This window comes from Pezoporus wallicus, unplaced genomic scaffold (assembly GCF_028554395.1).
Source record: "Pezoporus wallicus isolate ANWC-B61680 ecotype Strahan unplaced genomic scaffold, APGP_CSIRO_Pwel_v1 contig_5352, whole genome shotgun sequence".
Classification (NCBI taxonomy): Eukaryota; Metazoa; Chordata; class Aves; order Psittaciformes; family Psittacidae; genus Pezoporus; species Pezoporus wallicus.
The window spans coordinates 4667077-4687269 of record NW_026639660.1 but is presented as its reverse complement, the minus strand read 5'-3'; the positions used below and the strand labels follow the sequence as shown (position 1 = coordinate 4687269).

At 34.9% G+C, this 20193-nt stretch overlaps 1 protein-coding gene across 2 annotated transcripts in view; it reads right to left on the bottom strand.

Moving 5' to 3' along the window:
* Positions 1-5232: 5232 nt before the first annotated feature.
* DNAH8 (dynein axonemal heavy chain 8) overlaps positions 5233-20193 on the bottom strand; it is a 138979-nt gene continuing 124018 nt past the window's right edge. For both annotated transcript variants that reach the window (XM_057415386.1, XM_057415387.1), the window contains 9 exons: positions 19211-19366; positions 17174-17290; positions 16349-16450; positions 15806-15966; positions 11158-11314; positions 10470-10622; positions 10188-10377; positions 6544-6665; positions 5233-5778 (listed from right to left, as the gene is read on the bottom strand). In XM_057415386.1, the coding sequence (XP_057271369.1) occupies positions 5491-5778; positions 6544-6665; positions 10188-10377; positions 10470-10622; positions 11158-11314; positions 15806-15966; positions 16349-16450; positions 17174-17290; positions 19211-19366 (1446 nt within the window). In that variant the 3' untranslated portion in view covers positions 5233-5490. The remainder of the gene's footprint in view (positions 5779-6543; positions 6666-10187; positions 10378-10469; positions 10623-11157; positions 11315-15805; positions 15967-16348; positions 16451-17173; positions 17291-19210; positions 19367-20193) is intronic.

Genomic DNA, 20193 nt, shown 5'->3' with positions numbered 1-20193 from the left:
CTTATGGGGTCTAGCTGCCTTGTGGAATTTATTCTATGTAATGATTGTATGGAGGGAATGATTTAGATAGATAGGTATCCAATTTCAATACAAAGCTTACATTCTCTGACTTACAGAGAAGAAATTGGTTTCAGTCATTTCTATAAGATGTTATTGAAGGATTCATATGGCCCTGTGTTGAGTAACTTGTGAATCTGACCCAGACATTCCCATATTTAAAAATCTTAGATGTGTCAACGTAAAGGTTATTTATAGTCATGTAATATAACAGGAAACAACTTTTTATTACAATTTGAATTTCTTACCACAATCTCTGAATCCTAAATTCAAACTTCCTAATTAAAAACCTGTTCAAGAATGTTTTGTTAAGAATTGTATTTTGGACTACAGAAAGCTGCTAGTATGAACAAAATGAAAAGATGCTAGCAAAGGAAATCATGGTACGGAATACTCAGTAAAGCATTCAGTTTCTCTGCTTGAAGAAAGTAGGAACTATGAATCAGAGAACAAATGAAAGAAAGAGTCAAGTTAGTCAAATTATTCTTTACTAAGTAAAATTGACAGAAATATTATTCTTTCCCTCTTCTGTACTGGTAGTTCTTTTCTGTGAGGAAATTACTTGAAAATCACTTCCCACCAAGGGAAACCTTGACACAGAAAAGGAAAACTGCCTTGTAGAGTTTGATATACATCTTGTACAATGATCATAACACTGGTCTTTTCCAAAGAGACAGAGATTATTTCTGCCTACTCTGCTGCTAGCTGTCTAGTAGGTAGGACATGGATTCCCTCAGTAAAAGGCTTCCCAAATGCCAAGACAAGCATTTAGTAGTTTGTCTGAAGCATCTATTGGGGTTTTCAGAAAGTGGTGATATTTTATAGTCTAGCATTTTGTATCAAAAAAATATTCCCTGGATGAATGAGACAGGGAACCTGTTTCATAGGTTTTCCATGTGCTGTCATGACTACAACTGAAGGGAGAGAAAAGAGTACTGTTTGGATTAAATTCTTTAGCTTGTAAATGTGCAGGTTAAATCCTTGCTATTTACATGGCCATTTACATTCATTTTACTTTTTGTGCCCATATGCCCAGTGAGATCACAAACTGTTGTTAATCACAGTGTCTTTTGAGGCCATAGCTTTTTGCATCATAAAAATTCCCCCCCAGAAAAAGAGAAGGTGACCCTAACCATCATCCACTTCCATCACCATATAGCAGCCTGCTCATAATTCATGTGAAGCTGCAAGGATAAAGGGCAATTATCTGTTTAACACAGTTCTCTGAAATGCTGTGTCTGTAAGGCAAATAATCATTCTGCCTTTGAGTATCTGATTTCGCAGAAATCCCGCCTTGGTGATTAGCCAGCAGACTTTGAGTAATTAATATTAGGATTTTTAATTAGCTAACCTTTTGAACAACCACTTGACTAATCTGAATATCAAATGTAAACACTGGTAGGAGGTATTACTGATCAGTGAATATATGCAGGAAGCTGCAGATATTTATCTGTTAAGACAATGCCAAGACTGCATTGGAAAAATGAAGTGTAAAGTGAATTGGAGGAGTCAACCCGTTGATATTGTAAGACATTAGAAGCTGCAGATCCATAGGGGAAGTCCAGGAGCTGGAGCAAGCCGGGGGGGGGGGAGAGGGAGGGGGTGGAAAGGCAAGGGGCCAAAGAGGGCCTTTTTTATCTTCATATGTGTCATTTTTGTCCTAGAAAGAATAAAAAGTAGTCTTTTCCTAATATCCAGGGAGTGGAATAGGGAGGGAGGGGGGAGGGAAAATACTGGTAACTATATGTTAATTAAGGTAAATGTTGGAACTGACATGAAGGATAAATTTTGGATGAGATCTCAGTATTTATGAAAAATTATAATTTTTTGATGGAAATAAAATATTTTTTTGATTGAATTGATTGAACCTCACCTGAATGCTGTAAAGATCTTGATTAGTAATAAAGAATACAAAATATAAGACTAAATACAGATTTATCAGCAAGATAAGATAAGAATTCAGTTAAATGGACTTTCTAACTGGCAGAACACAATCACTAATCCTTTTAGACATTTGGGAATGTGAAAATAGTTGAAGTTGGATTAAGTGAATTGCATTTCTGAATATCCATTAATTACTAGTCATGAAAACTAACACATACCTTGGTTGAGTCATTCCTTTATTAAACAGTCAATATGGTAAGTCAGAGATTGTTCAGATATCCCTAACAATATTATTGCATATTTATATCTAATAAATCATAAATTGCAATGGAAATAAGGAGGCATAAACATAAGCCATACATATTAGTAGCTGTTTATTTCCCCATGCTAATCTCTCCTATATAAGAATTATGTGGTATTTCTGTTTCCAAAGTCTGTTTCTGGATTTGCCCTTTAAAGTTTCCCTGAATTTCTAAGAGCTAATCTATGCATGTTTCTTTTGTGCTCTGGAGGCAGTATGAATCACTGGAAAAGGCTTCTCTTTTGGCTTTAATACGTCTAGACTTACCTCAGGAATACCCTTGTGTGGTGCAGACAGATCTTCCAATGTGCAGTTTGTGTGATGTCTGCCCTAGTAGTATAAATAAAAACAGACTTCTGAAGAGATCTGATCAAGACACTTGTCATAGCTGTTTTAATGACACTTAAACATTAAAAAAAAATCAGTAGAAATATCAATATAGTTGAAACTCCAGCTTGCACATTTTATACATTTTCAGTATGTGTGTCAACAGAATTATACTACTATACTGCTGCCAAATATTCTGCCAGACTATCAAAAATAATAAATTAGTTTAAATATTAGGAATGTATATGGCCAGTTGACAAAATGACTGAACAGAAAACTGTAGATCTTTCCATAAAATGTGAATATTTTGAATCTCTGCTGAATAAATTTTTGTTACAACCAACAAGAATCTAGAGGCAGAAACAGAGGATGTGGATGAAGAAAATTGTTCTATGGAATAACAAAGTTAAAGTTTAGTTGAAATGTTACCTTCTTGGAGCATTAGGGTTGGAAAAGTTCATTCCAGTCAGTGGTTTTGTGAGGTTTAACAATCTGACCAGAAAACAAATTTCTCCCTGCCCCCAATTTGCAAGCTCTTTCCCACAGTTTTTATTATCTTTGTTATATAAAAGCTCACCTTATGCTTATGCTCCAGACTTCTTGTGAATCACCACCTAACAACAAAAGCTTTTGTGAAAAGTATCTTGATATGCTAGCAGATCGATTACTCTCATTTAATGTGTCCACTCTAAAGCAGTGGGAAAGCATACACCTTCCCTTGTCTTACCAGCTTGAACTTGCCCCTGAAAATCAGAGGAAATGGTTAGGAAAATCCTTCTGGGTGATTATTCTGAGTGAGGAAAGAACAATACAGACTATGGATGCACCCTCTAAACTAATTCTGGGCATGTTCTTTACATTCTCAAACACAGATCTTCATGAGTCAGGGCCTTGCTTTCACAGAGACTAATTAAATGTCCTATTTCAATTCTTTGGGGATTTTTTGATCATCTGTTAAATACTTGTGTTTTGCTGACATGGCATTCTTGTCTTTCTCAATTTTCAGGCACTGCTATGGTGCCTCACAACTTGAACAGCAGTATCTTGCATGGCAAATGAGCATAAAAACATTCAGAAAGTAACCTGTCCAGTGACTTGAAAAAAACTGTACTAGAGTTAATGTAGGAAGTTGAATGCTTGTTACAATATTGTTGATGTATTGAGCATTCCTGGAGTCCTGAGGGCTCGAATCCCTATAGCTTATGTCAACGGGGAGGAATGATTTGTGGTGATTCAAGTAATTAACTGTATTAGATGTTTGAAGATGATGTTAGATGTTTGAAAAGCTGGCTGTAAACAAACGAACTGTAAGAATACTATCCCACATATGACTAGGACAGAGAAATACATTGAAGATTCTTAAAGCACAGAGACAGAAAAGAAGCCTTATGACTAGATGGTAGATTGTTGCTGTCACAAAACAGGTTATTTCCAGTAAACTAACTAGAAAGCTATATGGAAATTAACATTCATTTTAAATGGGAAGTAATGAGCTAATGCATGGTATTGAGGAAACAGAACAGAACAACCCCCTAGACAGGCTCAGAGAAGATGGGAAACAGTGGACTCTGACAAACAGAAAAAAAGAGATGCTGTCAAGTTTCTGATGCAATATATGAAATAGTTGAGATCAACAATATACTATTTGTCTCTGTTCTTACAGGGTGGAGAAAAAAATCTTCTTTGGTGTAAATTACCTAACTCAGCACGTTATTAATTTGCACCTTCCCAACTATCTTTCCATATAAAATTTCACTTGTAAATGTGGCAGTGCACATGTTCCACCCATGGAGGCATTCTCAGGGTTAAGCATTGTTTCCCCATTGCAATTAAGCTGAAATTCCAGACTAGGAAAAAAACCTGAAGAATGAATAAACTACAGTTGTTGTGCTGGTTTTTGGATATGAACTTTTTCTCCCTCTGTCCACACAGTGGGTAGACTGACAATGCACAAGAACATGGGAGGGGAAAAAGCCAGGACAGCTGAACCAAATTGTCCAAAGGGATATTCCACACCATATGAGGTCTTGTTAAGCACCAAAGGCATAGGGAAAGCAGAAGGAAAGGGGACATTTGTGCTTATTGCATCCGTTTTCCCGAGTAATCATTACCCATGCTGAGCCCCTTCTTTCCCATAAATAGCTAAACATCTGCCTGCCAGTGGGAAGCAGTAAATAAATTCCTTAGTTTGCTTTGCTTGTGTATGCAGCTTTGTTTTACTTATTAAACTGTCTTCATCTAGGCCCATGTGCTTTCAGCTTCTGTACTTTCTTTCCCCCCATCCTGCTGAGACAGGTGAAGAGAGCAAGCAACTGGGCAGATACTTAGCTGCTGTTGTGTTCAACCCACCACAAATAATGTCTTCAGTGTTTTGATTACTTGGAGCAAAAAATCTGACAATCAGTCAGGTTGGGGTTAGTTTGTTTGTTTGCTTGGGTTTTGTTGTGGTGTTTTGTTTTTTTTTTGGGGGGGGGGTTTCTTTTTTCATATATTTTATATATATGAAATATTTTAAACTTGTATCTAAGAGAACTTAAGTTTATGTTCTATATTGTCTTCTGTTGTCATACATCACTGAAACGCAAGCTAAAATAATATGAAAAATTAAGTTCTTTTATAAGGTTTAAGAACATTTTATTTTAAATTCTATTATGAATTTTTTAAGTAATATAATGGAAACATCAAAGACTACAATCAGGAAACTTATTTTGAAAACTGTACTTTAAAATTATCAGCAAATAGCCAAAACCAACTGAATTTACTGGAAGCAGAGAAAAAATCATTGAGCCAAAATGAAAGTTCTAGTATAATGACCAATGGCCACCAAATAAAAAGCAGTAGAAGTAGCAGTAGAACAAATTACACATGTAATTTGTTACATGCGCCATATATTCTGTTACAGTTGTGGTACAAAAAACAGTTTACTTGATGTCACACAGGAGAGCCACTCCTCTCAATATCCAGTGGTCTGGAGTCACGACTGTCCTTAAGTAGATCACTGTAATATAGTTCAGATCTGTCCTCATGGGCTTCTTGTAAAGTGGACAAACATAGAGCTTGGGATCTTTAGGACTGGTTGTATTAACAGCATATATATGCAACACAGGCAACTGAGTAAAAAGAATCTTTGGTGTAGATTCAATGAGTTTGCTATTTCGTTTGTCCCAGCCTGCACCTTCCAGGTATAGCCCATGTACATATACTCCTTCCTGTGTGGAGAATAAGCAGATACACAAAATAAAAAATCTATTTCATGAAATGAGTGTCATAAACTATTAAAAGGAATATATGTTTTATAGTAATACCTGACATTTAATCCTTTCAAACCACATAATTTTAAAATAATATCCTTTTCCAGAAGGTATTACTGAAATGGATAGCAATGAAAACTGTTTAATAAAGCCCATACATTACAAAATTTGATCTAAAGTTTACTATAAATTTTAAAAATTGAGAGGTGATACAATTAAATGGTTCTTTTAATAAAATATTTTCATAACTGCAAAATAAAAAATTAGTATCGTCATAGAATCATAGAATAGTTGGAATGGAAAGGACCTTAGGATCATCTAGTTCCAACCCTCATGCCATGTCACCCAAAGCTCTGTCCAACCTGACCTTGAACACTGCCAGGGATGGAGCATTCACAGCTTCCCTGGACAACCCATTCCAGTGCCTCACTGCCCTTACACTAAAGAACTTCCTCCTTATATCCAACCTAAACTTCCCCTGTTTAAGTTTTAACCCGTTACCCCCTGTCCTATCACTACAGTTCCTAATGAAGAGTCCCTCCCCAACATCCCTATAGGCCCCCTTCAGATACTGGAAAGCTGCTAATCTTGTATGCTGAGCAAAAACAGCGAGGTGAAGACATTCGTAACTTTTGCCTCTAGCAATCCAAAATGACAGAATGATGCACTATATAAATTAAATACTGGAATTAATACTGAAACATCTTTGCATGTCATACATACAGAAGGAGGTGCTGCGATTTCTTCTTTGTTTTGCTTTAGCACTTCATTATGTATTGTAACGGTATCTAAAGCCCAGCCTTTATGTGCTCGAGTTGCTTCTTGTCTCATTGCTGTCAGGAATCCTTGAGAAATTAAGCCAGAGATTTATTATATATCTCACATGACCAAAAAAAAAATATATATATATACATATATAAAATCTTGTTTAGTTATCTGCTTGTTTCTGCACTGAATGTTATAGACAGATATTCAGAGTTCTGTTAAAAATGAGCACCCTGACTAATAATAGCAAACTTTGCTTTGGGGCCAGAATAGGAACAAATGACACAGTGGCCTAGAATGCATTACACTGAGAAAAATATTTTTAACTGGCAAATAAAATACCTTTTTTGTTGTTGTTTTTCTCCTACTGAATTATTCAGTTAACAAATATTTACTCAGGATACTGACTTACACATTTTCATTAGGCAATCAACTACAAGATCCAGCGTAGAGTTGTGTTTCAAGAAAGAATTTGGAGGCAGACAAGATATGAATTATGTAAGCTGATATTTCTAGTTGTAAAGGCCTAAGTTGTAAAGGCAACTTAGGAGAAAGGTGGTTTTTAATGAAAGAAGAAAAATAAGATAAATTTCAATGACAGTGCATCTGAATGTGATAAATAACTATACGAATGCGTGGAATCTAGATAACTCAGTGCTTAAAAAGGATGAAAAATTTATGTTTTGCTAGTGAAGAAAAGGGAGTCCTAGACAGAAATGAAGGTAGAGGATGACATAATCAAGTAGTGAGTTCGGTGATATTTTGAATATTTTTTTGAACACACTTTACATAGGTTTGCAATCAAAAAGGGTTAAGAGGTAAAATTCACAGCATTAGCTGAGCACCCTGTCAACTTTAGAGCACCTAAACACTGCCCTGCCCCAAAGACTAGATATAAAATAGAAAGCATACAATGCATCTTCTTGCGTAAAGGGCTGAAAAGTCGAAGCATAAGATGACACATAATTGGTCAGCAAAGAGGCTTGGATGTGTTATAAAGAAAAAAGCTACAAAAATGTAACAATTTTAACAAATACCTGGTTGTTTCTTTGTGTCTCAGAAGATGACAATGCAGTAGCTGCTATTTTATGCTACCAGATGAAGAACTAGTTGGAGTTATCAGAGAGATTAGGTGAAACATTAACAATAGAGAACTGGATAATTACGTGTGATTACTGTAAAGATTTAAAGATGAAATTGCATCAGTTCCTTCTTGATAAGGCATAAAGGAGAATATGACTAGCGTTTTGTTGGCTGTCAAGTGTCTACAAGGAGGAGAAACCACCTAATAAAATACTGACAAGCCAGGGAAGAAATCATGAAAGTACATGGAGAAGCAGTAGAAGACAACATTTCAAGATATGAGTGCTTTAACATGCTAATTAGGATAAAGCCAGTTAGAAGTTAAGAGATTTGTCACAGCTAAAATATTTATATGTGATGTAAATACAATTAACGTAGTACTTGAAATGAACATGTATTAGTTTCTCAAATACTATGTATTCTGATAAAAATAAAACGGTATTATTAAGGCTTCAAATTTTGCTAAAAATTAATTATATCTGTATAACATGATATTTGTTTTTTCATAAGCCTGTTCATTTCAAGTGCCATGTCTGCTGAATGGCATATTGCACCACCATTAACATACATTCTTACTTAATAAATATTTATAGGAGACATACACCGATGATGATAAAAGATCACAAGAGGTTTAAATACAATTATTGGTGATACTTTATAGTACTATCAATAGATTTTTTCCACTGAACTGATACAATATATTCCTCATATTTTAACATTATAATGTATTTGCCAATTCTGTGATAGATTTAGAGCTTGATTCACTAGTACAATTAGTTTAGATTTTTCTGCAACAGCAGCACAGGGTAGTTTAATTTCTGATTTGTCTCACAGTCAATTTTTTTAAACATTGCTGCATGGTTTGATTTACTCAGAATTTTCTGGAGAGCAGTATTACACATACAGCAACTATACTTACCTCACCCCTAAACATAGCAAACCTTTGTGCTTAGCACACTTCTTTCTCCATCTACAGGACTATTTTATTTGGAACACAGAGGCTGAAGCAATCACTAAGTTCAAGAACATCTGTGTCTCAGGTTCATTTACTGTTAGGCTAAATATTTTATTTAGTCAAAAGAATCTGGTCCTTTATCTTCTTTTACACCAGCATGAGTGCTGCTTTTGAATAACCAGAGATCAGCTGCACCATTTTTGATACAAGTTGAATGATGCTTTAACTGGTATCTCAATACTATCTTTTAATGATAATCTGAATGTGCTCCAGGCACCTCAACTGTTTTTGAAAGTAACTCAAAAAAAGACTTTGATATTAGTTATTTTTACAGAACTGGTCACAGAAAGGCTAGAAAGAGTAAAGCATTAGAAAGTAAAGGTAACTCATAAAATAGTCAAGGATTTCATAGGTTAATACTAACGAAAAAAACATTGTAACTGTTACATAAGAGAAGTTTCTCATGAGAATTTTGTATGGACAGTTGTGTAGGCTAAATGAGATTCTTCTATGAACATGCACCAAATAAGGTAACAGGTTTTGTTATTCATAAAGACGGTTACAATTTGTTTTTCTTCCTCTTTCCTAAAAACATCATAAGCTATAACCGATAATGATAGATAATGTTTACTTGAACTTTGCCGTATATCTTTGATGAATTTGGACAAACTGTTCATTAAATAACCTCTGAGATGGCAACACTGTGGAAACTGCAGTTTGATAATACTGTGAAACATAGGTAGCTGCTATAAATTCTGATATAGTTGCATGTTTGTAGAATCACAGAACAGCCCAGCTTGGAAAAGACCTCGAAAGATCATCTTTTGTGAGAAACGGAGCCTAGATGAGATTAACTAGCACCCTATCCAATTGTATCTTGGAAACCTCCAGCAAAAGGGACTCTACCATGTCCCTGGGGCGGTTGTTCTAGTGAATGACTGTTTTAACACTAAAAAAAATTCTTTCTTTTGCTACTGTACAGCATATTAATAACATCTTGCCCTAGATTAAAACTTTTCCATGCTAGCAGCTTACAGTTTGGAATGTGTGAAACACTTCAAGACAACAGGAAAAGAGTACTTTAGAAGTTATATCATATCATGCTACAATATCTCAACAAGATAAAGCATTTTGTTAACTACATGTTTTCCTTCTTGCAATATAAAAAGTGTGTTTACAGGTCAGACTAAAAGACCATCTATACAAGCATCCTGCCTCTGATACTAGACAAAGGCAGATGCTTAGTGAAATAATATTACAACAGGCAAAATGACACATAAATCCTTTCACTTCTTTATTCTTCCAGCTTCTGGCAATTTGGAGCTGAGGGACCCCCCAACTCGAAGGTTAAATTTGGACCATCATTTTTATTGCTGCCATTGGACCTGTTTTCCATGACTTTATCTAATCTCTTTTTGAACGCATTTATCATTTTGGCTCCTATGACACATTCTGACAGCGATGAAAACATCTTTTCTAGGTGTAATATTAAATTAGATAGGTAGTAAACCCCATTAAACTATGATTAAATACATTACTACTCAAATCCTTTCAGTATCCTTACCTTGTGGATTAAAGAATCCAGTCATCCAAAATACATTTGGTCTTCCTCCAAATATCCAAGTAGAGAATTGAGTATTTCTTTCCAAAAGTTCAGTAAACCAGAAGCCAAGTGTTGAAGAATCCCAAGCTACTCTTTTCCATACTTGAGGAATTCGAGCATCAAACATATTATCAAGTACATCTTTCAAATTCTGAAGGAATGAAATTATAACACATGAACTAAAGCAATCAAGGTAGTAATTTGAAATATGGTATTCAATATTAGTAAACATGCTTTACTTGCCTCACTCATAACAATAGTTCCTTCTATGGCTAATTTAAGATCATTCAAACTGTTGCGGACTATTGTGATCACCTTTTGCATTCGGTCGATTTCTTGCCGAAGAAAAATATTCATAGAGTTAAGATGTCCCATTTTAATTAAACGAGCTTTTACCTAAAATATAGGAGCACAGAAGAAGGAATTTAGTTGAAACTGAATTGTTGCAATAATGTTGTCATATGTGACATCTTTACTTTCCTGTGTTCAGAAAAGTAAACAGTAGACTAGTACTTCATGTATTTCAACTAACAATCATCCCGTAAACTGTTGCAGTTTTTATTTTTAGTTTTTGTCTGATACTACCAAATTACTCATGACTTTGCTAGAATAGAACTTCACCCAGAAGGCCCTGGAGAATGCTGTCACAAAAAGTTAAGACTGACTTCTTTCCTGTGTTTTTACATGCAGCTTTGACAGTCCAGGAATAGTCTCCATGACACATCTCCATGATCAGTTACTAGAGGTCTTTATTTTTAATAAAATAGCCTTATATCAATTCATGCTGATAGTTATAAAGGTGTTGGTTACTTGCTTGAATCTGCTACTAGCTATATGTTATTTCTTTACCATTCAGGGTTTCTTTTTTTGGAATGCCTTCTGTGAAAACTCAACAGAGAGAACAGTAAGAAAACAACTAAGATTAACTTGCCTCATGAGGTATGTAATCTGGAGGAAGTTTATCTAGCATGTCTTCAGCTAAACGATAAACAATTGCTTCACGAGTTTCTCCAGCTCCTGCACCACCTTCTTTAGGCTGAATGTTGGTAATAGTGTCTAAAACATCAGCTGCTGTATTACTTTGGTATCTGAGAGGATAAGAAATACATATAAATTACATAGGATTTTTTAATAGTTAAATGATACTTTGGAGAACACAGAACTTAAAACTTAAGAAAAAACATACTGTGTCATCAGATTAAATCAAAGCTCCCAATAATTTCTTTTTCTTTGTGTCCTGCACCAAGTTGAACACACTAACCATGAGGTTTTGTTTTTATTTTTTGACCATGAGTTTTATTTTGGTTTTCCATGATTGTAAAGAATATGAACTTCCCTCTACACACTGTTATACACTTGCTGTTTTTCTAATTCAGGGTTGAGTTCTACAAGCTGAGAATGTGGGGTGTGAGAAAAAAATATCATATGATTTACAGGAATTCTGTGGAAAAGGAGAAAATGCCATATGCCTGTTAAGGACACCTAAAGAGTTATTTGCTGGGAAGAAGCAACACAAGTTTTTTAACAAGGAAGAATATTTCACTCAATTATGTCTTAAAAGTGGAATTCAGGAGAAGGAAAAGATGGAGGCATTACTCTGCAAACTGCTTCTTTATTAATTAGTAAATTCATTCTGCTCTGAGGTATTTAGTATTAATGATAGAAGATGATAGATTTACAATGTTAGAGATTAAAACCTTCTATTCCATAGTAGAGCATTGGCAGTGCTAATGTAAATTTATGTTCTGAGTCAATACAAAAAAGTAAATTACATTCATGTGGCATTTGACAGCAAAAGACCTCATCAATCCTTCAACATAAGCAGAATTACAGAAGTACTTTTGCTACAATGCTGTCTAGTGGCACAAAGGTATGAGAAGCAGTAAGAATGAAAACGTAGCAGTGTACATGTTGCCTACTTTTACCTTACAGAATCAGCTACATAAGGAACATACAGCATGAGCCTGACACAGAAAATAAATGTGTATTGACTCAAAGCATAATTTTGCATGTCAGTTTTGTTTTCAACCTCATATGACACCATTCTCTTTCTATTACTTTGTCATACATAATTGTATAAGCCATGAAACCAAGGACTGTGCTGTAGGATAGAACATATGAACTCCTAACACATCCAAGCTTTGGAGATAGTATCATAAGATTAGAGAAGCTAGATACTGCAGCATTTCAACATAAACTGCTTATGAATGCTATTATAAAGAATATAAATCAGAAAAATAGAAGAAATCCTACTGGCAGTTTGCTTCTCAGAGGATCTAATTTCTGCTTCTTAATGTAGGAATGGTGGGGCTTTCATGGTTTTTAATAACCCTTCATTTTAGATTCAAAACTCTCAAGCTTACTTCCATTTATGGCCCCATTTAAAGAGTGACAGATCTATTCAAGACTACACATGAGCAGAAAAGTTGGACAAAATCAAATTTCTCTTGTACTTATGGCTTCATTCGTAACAGAGACGTGAACCTCCCTGTTGACACTGCAAGTACTGTTCTTCCAATATTTCTGGGCTTTGGAAAACCTCACTTTCCTTTACATTGCAAATAAAATGTTGAAGTATAGATGCAAACAATAAAGAAAAAAAGATTGCACAGATTTGTAGAGGAAGTACCATGCTCCTGGGAAGGAAATCAGATCTATGCAATGGGGTATCCCTAATCGCATTTAAACATCCAAGTGTCGATGCCTAGATAACAGCTGTTTGCCTAGATTGCCCTTACAGGTAATGCAAAGCAGCATGATTTAGCTCATGTGTTTTATTTGTCTGGTTTGTGATCAGAGGAACTGTATTTTACAGGGATCTATTTTTTTGCTATTACAGTAAAGGAAGTCTTGAGTAACATAAAGAAAGCTAAAGCAACATTAAATGAATCTCATTTATAGTGTCAATGTGCCTAAAAGTGAGTATGTAAGATAAAGCACTTTATACCTGTTTATATTAGTTTTTACCTGAAGCAGTGTGGCAAAGCAAATGTCAGTCATCAGAAGAAAAGATTTTTATATGAATTTTTATTTGCTCCAAAAAAGCAGCAGTATTAAGAAAATTTTCTTACAGAGTTTGGATTCAACAACCTATTGTAGTTTGATAGCTGAAGTTTGTGCCATCAGGAATTTTCTGTACTGGAAATAAAAACTAAGAACAAATGGAGTTTGACAGAAATGTTACCTCAGTTTTGTGTGAAAAAAAGCAGTCTCTACTGCAATGTGGTATTCAAAACTTTTCATTCACCAAGGCACAATGGGAGATCCTGCTCTGTCTTCAGCTGGTTAATAACTGCTTGCAGTAGATTACAAAATTCAGTTAGATTTAAGGCTTCAGTATGTAACCAATTGGAGAAGGAGGTGGAGAAGATTGTAAGAATATTCCTTGCCTGCTCAGGTACCTGCCTTGCTCTTGCAGAACCTATGATCCATACAGAAAGTTAAAACCAATCACAATGACTTCGGGTGTTAATCCCAAGTAGACAAAAGTACTGACATTGAGTGAAGTCTTACAGTTGGGACCAGGGGATTGAGCTTTTGGCTGAACCAGAAAACTATCCCACTACATCAGTGAGAGATAAGGTCTTTCTTGTCCTCAGTAAAAGTAATATGGAAAGGTCCTGGACATCTCAGGGTTCCAATTCTAGCAGTTAGCCTTCTGCATGCTTGGATATGACTTAGTAAGATACCTTAAGGAGAATCTGAATGCAACTTTTTACACTGTATGGGATGCTAATATGTCTGATCTGTATGTCAACAACAGGCAGAAAGTACATGTGCATAGTTACCTATAACAGGTTGTGATAAATATGAAGCTGTTGAATATTTTCCCCAAACCCTAAAGAAATAACTACCAAGGAAAATCTCCAGAAAAAGGACTAAACTAGCAGGATATGCTGATGTACCAAGGTGAAGAAAAACTCAGCAATAGAGAGAAATGAAAGAGCTGTTCCTACTCACTAAGATCCCCCAACTCTGTTTCATTTCCTCCTATAAATTAACCTTCCTACAAGCCTGATTTTGGATCTGAAGCATGTCTCTGTTCAGGACTCTGGTTCTCCATTAAATCTTGGCTCTTTTTTAATCAATTTTGCAAGGGAGACCTTGCAAGTATTAGAGAATGACTTGAAACAGAATCTACTCCTAGACTCTTTTCTTCAGAAGTATATAGTTACAATGGTAGGTGCTAGGCAGAGCTGACAATAAAACTGTTCTCACAGCATGCTTAGAATACTGGGCTTTTGATATAGCATCAATCTTTCAAATCAGAGACTGAAAAATTGTGGGAAATTATTGTTTAGTCCAAAAATGTGGGAAGATATTAGGTTTCCACAGCAGTTGTGCATTTGTGTAACATTTTTCTTCTTGTTTAAAAATACAAAAAGCTACATTGAGAAACAATGAATGTGGACATAATGAAAATGCAATAATTCATGGCAGAATTATTAAGGACTTCAGTGAAACAATATGATGATGATTCATATCCTTTCACAGGGGATATAACATTAGAAGGAAATAAAAGTTAAGCTGTTACACACATTGTTTGGAATGAAAAAGTTAATTGAGTTGAAGATAAAATTTTAAGTAGAGTTAGTGCAGTTGAAAAGCCTCTTTTATATAATGGAATGACAGGACTGATGGCAACAAATGATTGTAGTTACATCCAAAGGCATGCTTGTAAACCAAATGACAATTCAGAGAATCATTTAACAAGTATGCACAGAAATATAATATACTACTTGGAATACGTCCTGATTTTGGCTGGGGTAGAGTTAATTTTCATCCTAATAGCTGGTGCAGTTCTGTGTTTTGGATTTAGTCTGAGAATAATGTTGACAGCACACTTATGTTTTAGTTGTTTTTAAGCAGTGCTTACTCTAAGCCAAGGACTTTTCAGTGTATCATGCTCTGCCAGTGAGGAAGTGCACAAGAAGCTGGGAGAGAACACAACCAGGACAGCTAACCTGAACTAGCCAGAGGGATATTCCGTGCCACAGAACATCACACTCAGTATAGAAACTGGAGGGAGTTGGCTGCGAGCTACTGATCACTGCCTGGGGAGAGGCTGGGCATCGGTCAATGAATGGTGAGCAACTGTATTATGTATTACTGTTGCTTGTGATTTTTTAATTTGAATTTTATCTCACTCTCTTTTTTCCCTTATCACATTTTTCATTATTATTACTATTATGTTGTACTTTAATTATTAAATTGCTCTTATCTCCACCTGTGAGTTTTACCTTTGTTTTTTTCTAGATACTCCTCCTCATCACCCCATTGTGAGGTGGGGGTGAGGGAGCAATTGCATGGTACTTAGTTGCTGCCTGGGGTTAAACCACAACAGGACAGCAGGCAAACGTTAGAAACTTTCTCTAGTTGAACTATATAAAACCTTGCATCATATGTTCATATAAAAGTTTTGTTATTCTTTCAAATAACAACCCCAAAGAACATGTAAAATGGAGCTGAAGATACTGCATTCATAACCATATACATACTTTACCTAAGCATTTCACAGGGACTTGTTTCCAAACACTAAAAGAAAAGGAATCTGTTTTTAATATGTTGGAACTACTTACATTATATCAGCATTGCCATGAAGACCAAAGACCATGGGACTGTCCATTGCAGGGAGTAACTGAATGCATTCCAAATACTGTGCCAGGGTTTTGCACACTAGAATTTTATATCCAGGGTAAAAACAGAAAGTGCTGTCAAACATCTTTTCATTAAACCATACCTATGGGAATAAAAAAAAAAAGTATTACTTTGTTACTTCATGGGTTTGTTTTTCTTTTTTTAATCTCATTTTTATTTTTGGAAAATTAGAGTTCTTATTTTAGCTACAGCATCTGTTTTTACTTGAATACAAAAGTAAACTGCTAAGAGTTATGTCTTCTAAGTTTGAGCTCCAGCTAAGTCTTTTTAATAATTTCTGTTCCTCACTAAAGAGAAACCAAGGGGGAAAACCTCACTGCCGAAGATGTTTTGAAAAATTCATTTTACTCTGAAGAGTCTTATAAACTGGTGAAGAAGTGCATATTCAGCAGAAAGGTCTTCTGATTTCTGTATTGCAGCTGCCAGTAAAAATGACAAATAAGGGTACTTTCAAGGTCTCCTACCTTTGCAAAGCAATTAAGAAGACGCTTATCAAAGTCATCTGTGACTCGACCTCCATACTGTACTTCTCCAATCATGTAGTGTACTGTGTTCCATGATATCCCCTGTATACAAGAAAGTAAATGAAAGATTGTAGTTGTAACATGTAAGAAGAAGGTATCTAGCCTGCAATTTTGGAATTGAAAGCTCATAAGGCTCTGAAATGTAAGCTGAGAAGTTCATTGTTGGAAGAAAAAAATAATTGCTTATTTTGAATCTATTTTCTGAGCTCAGCTCTATAATTTTAAAGTAGATTTGGGCTTGGTCCTGCTATTAGAAACATATCTCATTACTTCCTGTGTGACCTGAAATCACTCTCAACTGGTACTGCCTCTTCTCTCCCACCCCTCCCCAGATTCTCATCCTTCTCTACTGGCAAAGTGCTGCTTTCCAAGGAATGGCTATTCTGTTGCATTATTCTCGGATAAATAGGAGACCAAATGGCAGACATAGAGAAGTTTGATTTGCTCTGTCAAACTCTCTAAATTTTGGCTCCTTTTTTAAAACAGATATTATATAGACATGTAAACATTTTAGATATGGTACTGAAAAAAAAAAAAAAAGATAAAATTCTGAAATTCTTAACTATTACATATTTTTATATGGATGATAGCACACAAAATATTTCAGCTGGACTGTCTTACAGAGAATCTGATACTTTGATCATTAGAAGCCGCACTGAAAGTAAAGCAATGAGTAAAGTATTATAGATAGTAATATGAAGAAAAAACAATTACAGATGCTGAACAAAGCAATTAAATACACTGTATGCAAATTTTAGTATTCACCTTCTTGATGTCACAGTCATCTAAGTGATTTTGTATAAACTGAACACTGGCTGTAAAGTCTGATGAGTTAAATTCATAGGGAATATTCCAACCCAAAGGTCCAAACTTGCATCGTTCCTTAGGAATACAATTAGAAGCAAATAAGTTTATGAAACAACAGATAATTTTGTTTCATTATTAAAGTTCAACACTAATAATATCCGTCGTGGAGTAAAGAATTGAACTGAAGAAGAAAGCTAGCCTAGGAAATGGCTATATGCCTCATACACATCAGTAATAGACAAAGTTTATTTTTAAGGTATACCATGAGGGATAGATATTTACAGAAAAAGCAACAGACTCATTTGTTCTTACTTTTACTAATCAATTTATCATCATATGTTTGAAATATCTCATGTCTGTGTGGATGATCAGGTTTTTATATTAAGTAATTAAAGAATTACTGTATCTCTGCATTTTCAGCACACTCAGTTCAGAGTTCTACAGTTTTTCTATTTTTTTCTGCAAATACTGTCTAATAATGATAGTTTCAGTTTTTCAAGCTCCTGTATTATTGCTCAGTTGTCCACAGGTTTCTAGGTTTCTACTTTTGTCTTATAGTTTCACTCTATTGTTTTAATAAACATTTTTCAAAATTCATAACTTTATAAGGCTGCCACCACTACGTTATTTGAATTTATTATTGCATACATATTTTAAAATAAAATTGTAACACTTGCAGTAAGAGAAAAATAATTCAATCTAAAAGTTACTAATAACTAAAATTAGCTAAATGATAACGCATTTATTAGAGTTTAAATTACCAAGTCAAGAATGACTGATAGTCTTTGACATACAGTTAAGCAACATTTAGGTACCTTAGCTACAATATTTAAAAATAATTAGAATTGAAAATAACCCTTTAATTTTTTCAAAATTATTTTTTATAAGCAGATGGGACAACATTAACCATTAATACCCTGCAGAAACATATACTGATTTTCTGCCAAATTCTCTGAATTACTTCTTATGCTATATTTAGCATGGAGATTTGTCACCGAGGAATATTAAGAATTGGTCAGTTTAACGCCAGGGCAACATATATATATATTGGTTGCTGATTGGCAATCCCTAAATACATTTTCTGAACAGATGAATAGTTACAATAGTTTTTAAAAGAACTGATAGTTGAACAAGAGCTTAGATCTTCTATTTCCACAAGAACGGTATAATCCTGAGGCCATACATGGAACAGCTTTCTCACTGCTTATAAAAAGGTAGAAGGAAAATAATACGGAATACTGTATCTTAATGGGGACCTACAACAGTCCTCTTCTCAACATCTTTGCTAAACTGAAAATATGAGCAGCTCAATAGAACCTAAGGCTTAAATACTGCTTTATAACTATTTTGAGATCCTTGATGAAAAGAAGGTGTTTTCAGAGAGATCAAACTGTTGGTATTTATTGTGATCTCGAAACTGCTATATAACTTTAAAGTACAAAGTATAGATACTATTATGCTTACATTGGAATTAATGTAGAAAACACACTGACAGATAAAATATGATAAAAACAGAACTCTAAGTGATAGAATTTTATTTAATTTCAGCCGTCTAGAAATTAGACAGCTACTTTAATCTAGGCATCTGGATTGCTTTTGAAATCAACAGACAGAAAGAGTGATATATCTCTTGAAAATTATTTGTTTTTTTTATAGAGGGACAGCTAAGACAGATAAGTTGATTTTCTTTTTTGGAGTGCTTATCTATTTCTATTGTCTACAAAGATAGCTTTTCCCCTTTATACCAAACAACTTTCGAACAGCTAAAGTTAGATGAGAAAAAAAAACTCATTCGAAATACCCACAGTATAAAAATTGTGTAAAATTTATTTAAGAAAAAAAAAAATAAGGTATCTTGAAATACAGAGAAAAGAAATTAAAGCTTCAGCCCTGCAACATGATGCTACAATAAATCTCAGAATGCATATTTTCAGGAACCTCTGTTAAAGTGACTCCATCAATTATAACACTATTTGAAAATTCTGTGACTAGTACCTGAACAATAGAATGCAGGAAAGCTACAGTGTAAAGCAAAGGTTTCCACATAGGCAAGTTGCTAACATCTAACAGATCCTGATTAATTCCAGAAAATGTTCTTTGCAATCCAGCACGTATACCATGGGGAGGTTCATTTGTGAACTTTATAGCAATCTGTCATGTGAAAAATATAAAGGAATTGGATTTGTTTACTGAAACAAAAACAGCAACATGAAAAAATGTTGCAACTATTAGTTATAAATAAAACATAAATAGCTAAAGCATTGTAGATACAAAGTTGATATGTAGCTTTACTGTAAATTACATAAACTGAGCACATACAAGATCAGGCCTCAAAAGATTTTGAATATAGACCTTCAGTTTATGTTGGTCAGAACCATCATGGACACTTGTCCATAGATCCAAGAATTTTCATCAACAACCTAGAAGCACTTGCCATGCTTTTCAGAAGGCATCGTATGGTTCTCTACACCTAATTCAATGACTGAATCATGGAAGAGAACTATCCAGAGTAGATGAAATATCTTGTATTTCTGGTCCTAGGAGTTCACAGTAAATACAAAGAAGTCTCACCTCTCAGATCTTTGTGTTCACAGTGGCTACTCGGAACTCTGTGGCTAGGTCTGCACAAGTAAATTAGATTCACCTGAGAATGCTCCTAGGCGCTCTGGTCAGCAGGCATGGAATCAGCATTTGTGGAAGTAAACTGCCACAGCCCCTTAGAACACAGCCCCTCAGTTCCATGCTGACTGCCTTATGACAATAGTTGCTACAAAATTTCAATTGTCAAACCATAGCTGCAGATTACGTGGAAGAACACTAGTTAGCACAGGGTTTTGTGTTAGAGAATGTTGTACTTACTTACCGCTATGTACTACTGCATTTCAATGCTGGGTTATGTTCATGGGGCACAGTTGAATCTATTAGGTCAGACACAGACTGGCCTTACTAGAATCTCTGTTCCTTGAGAGACCTTCAAA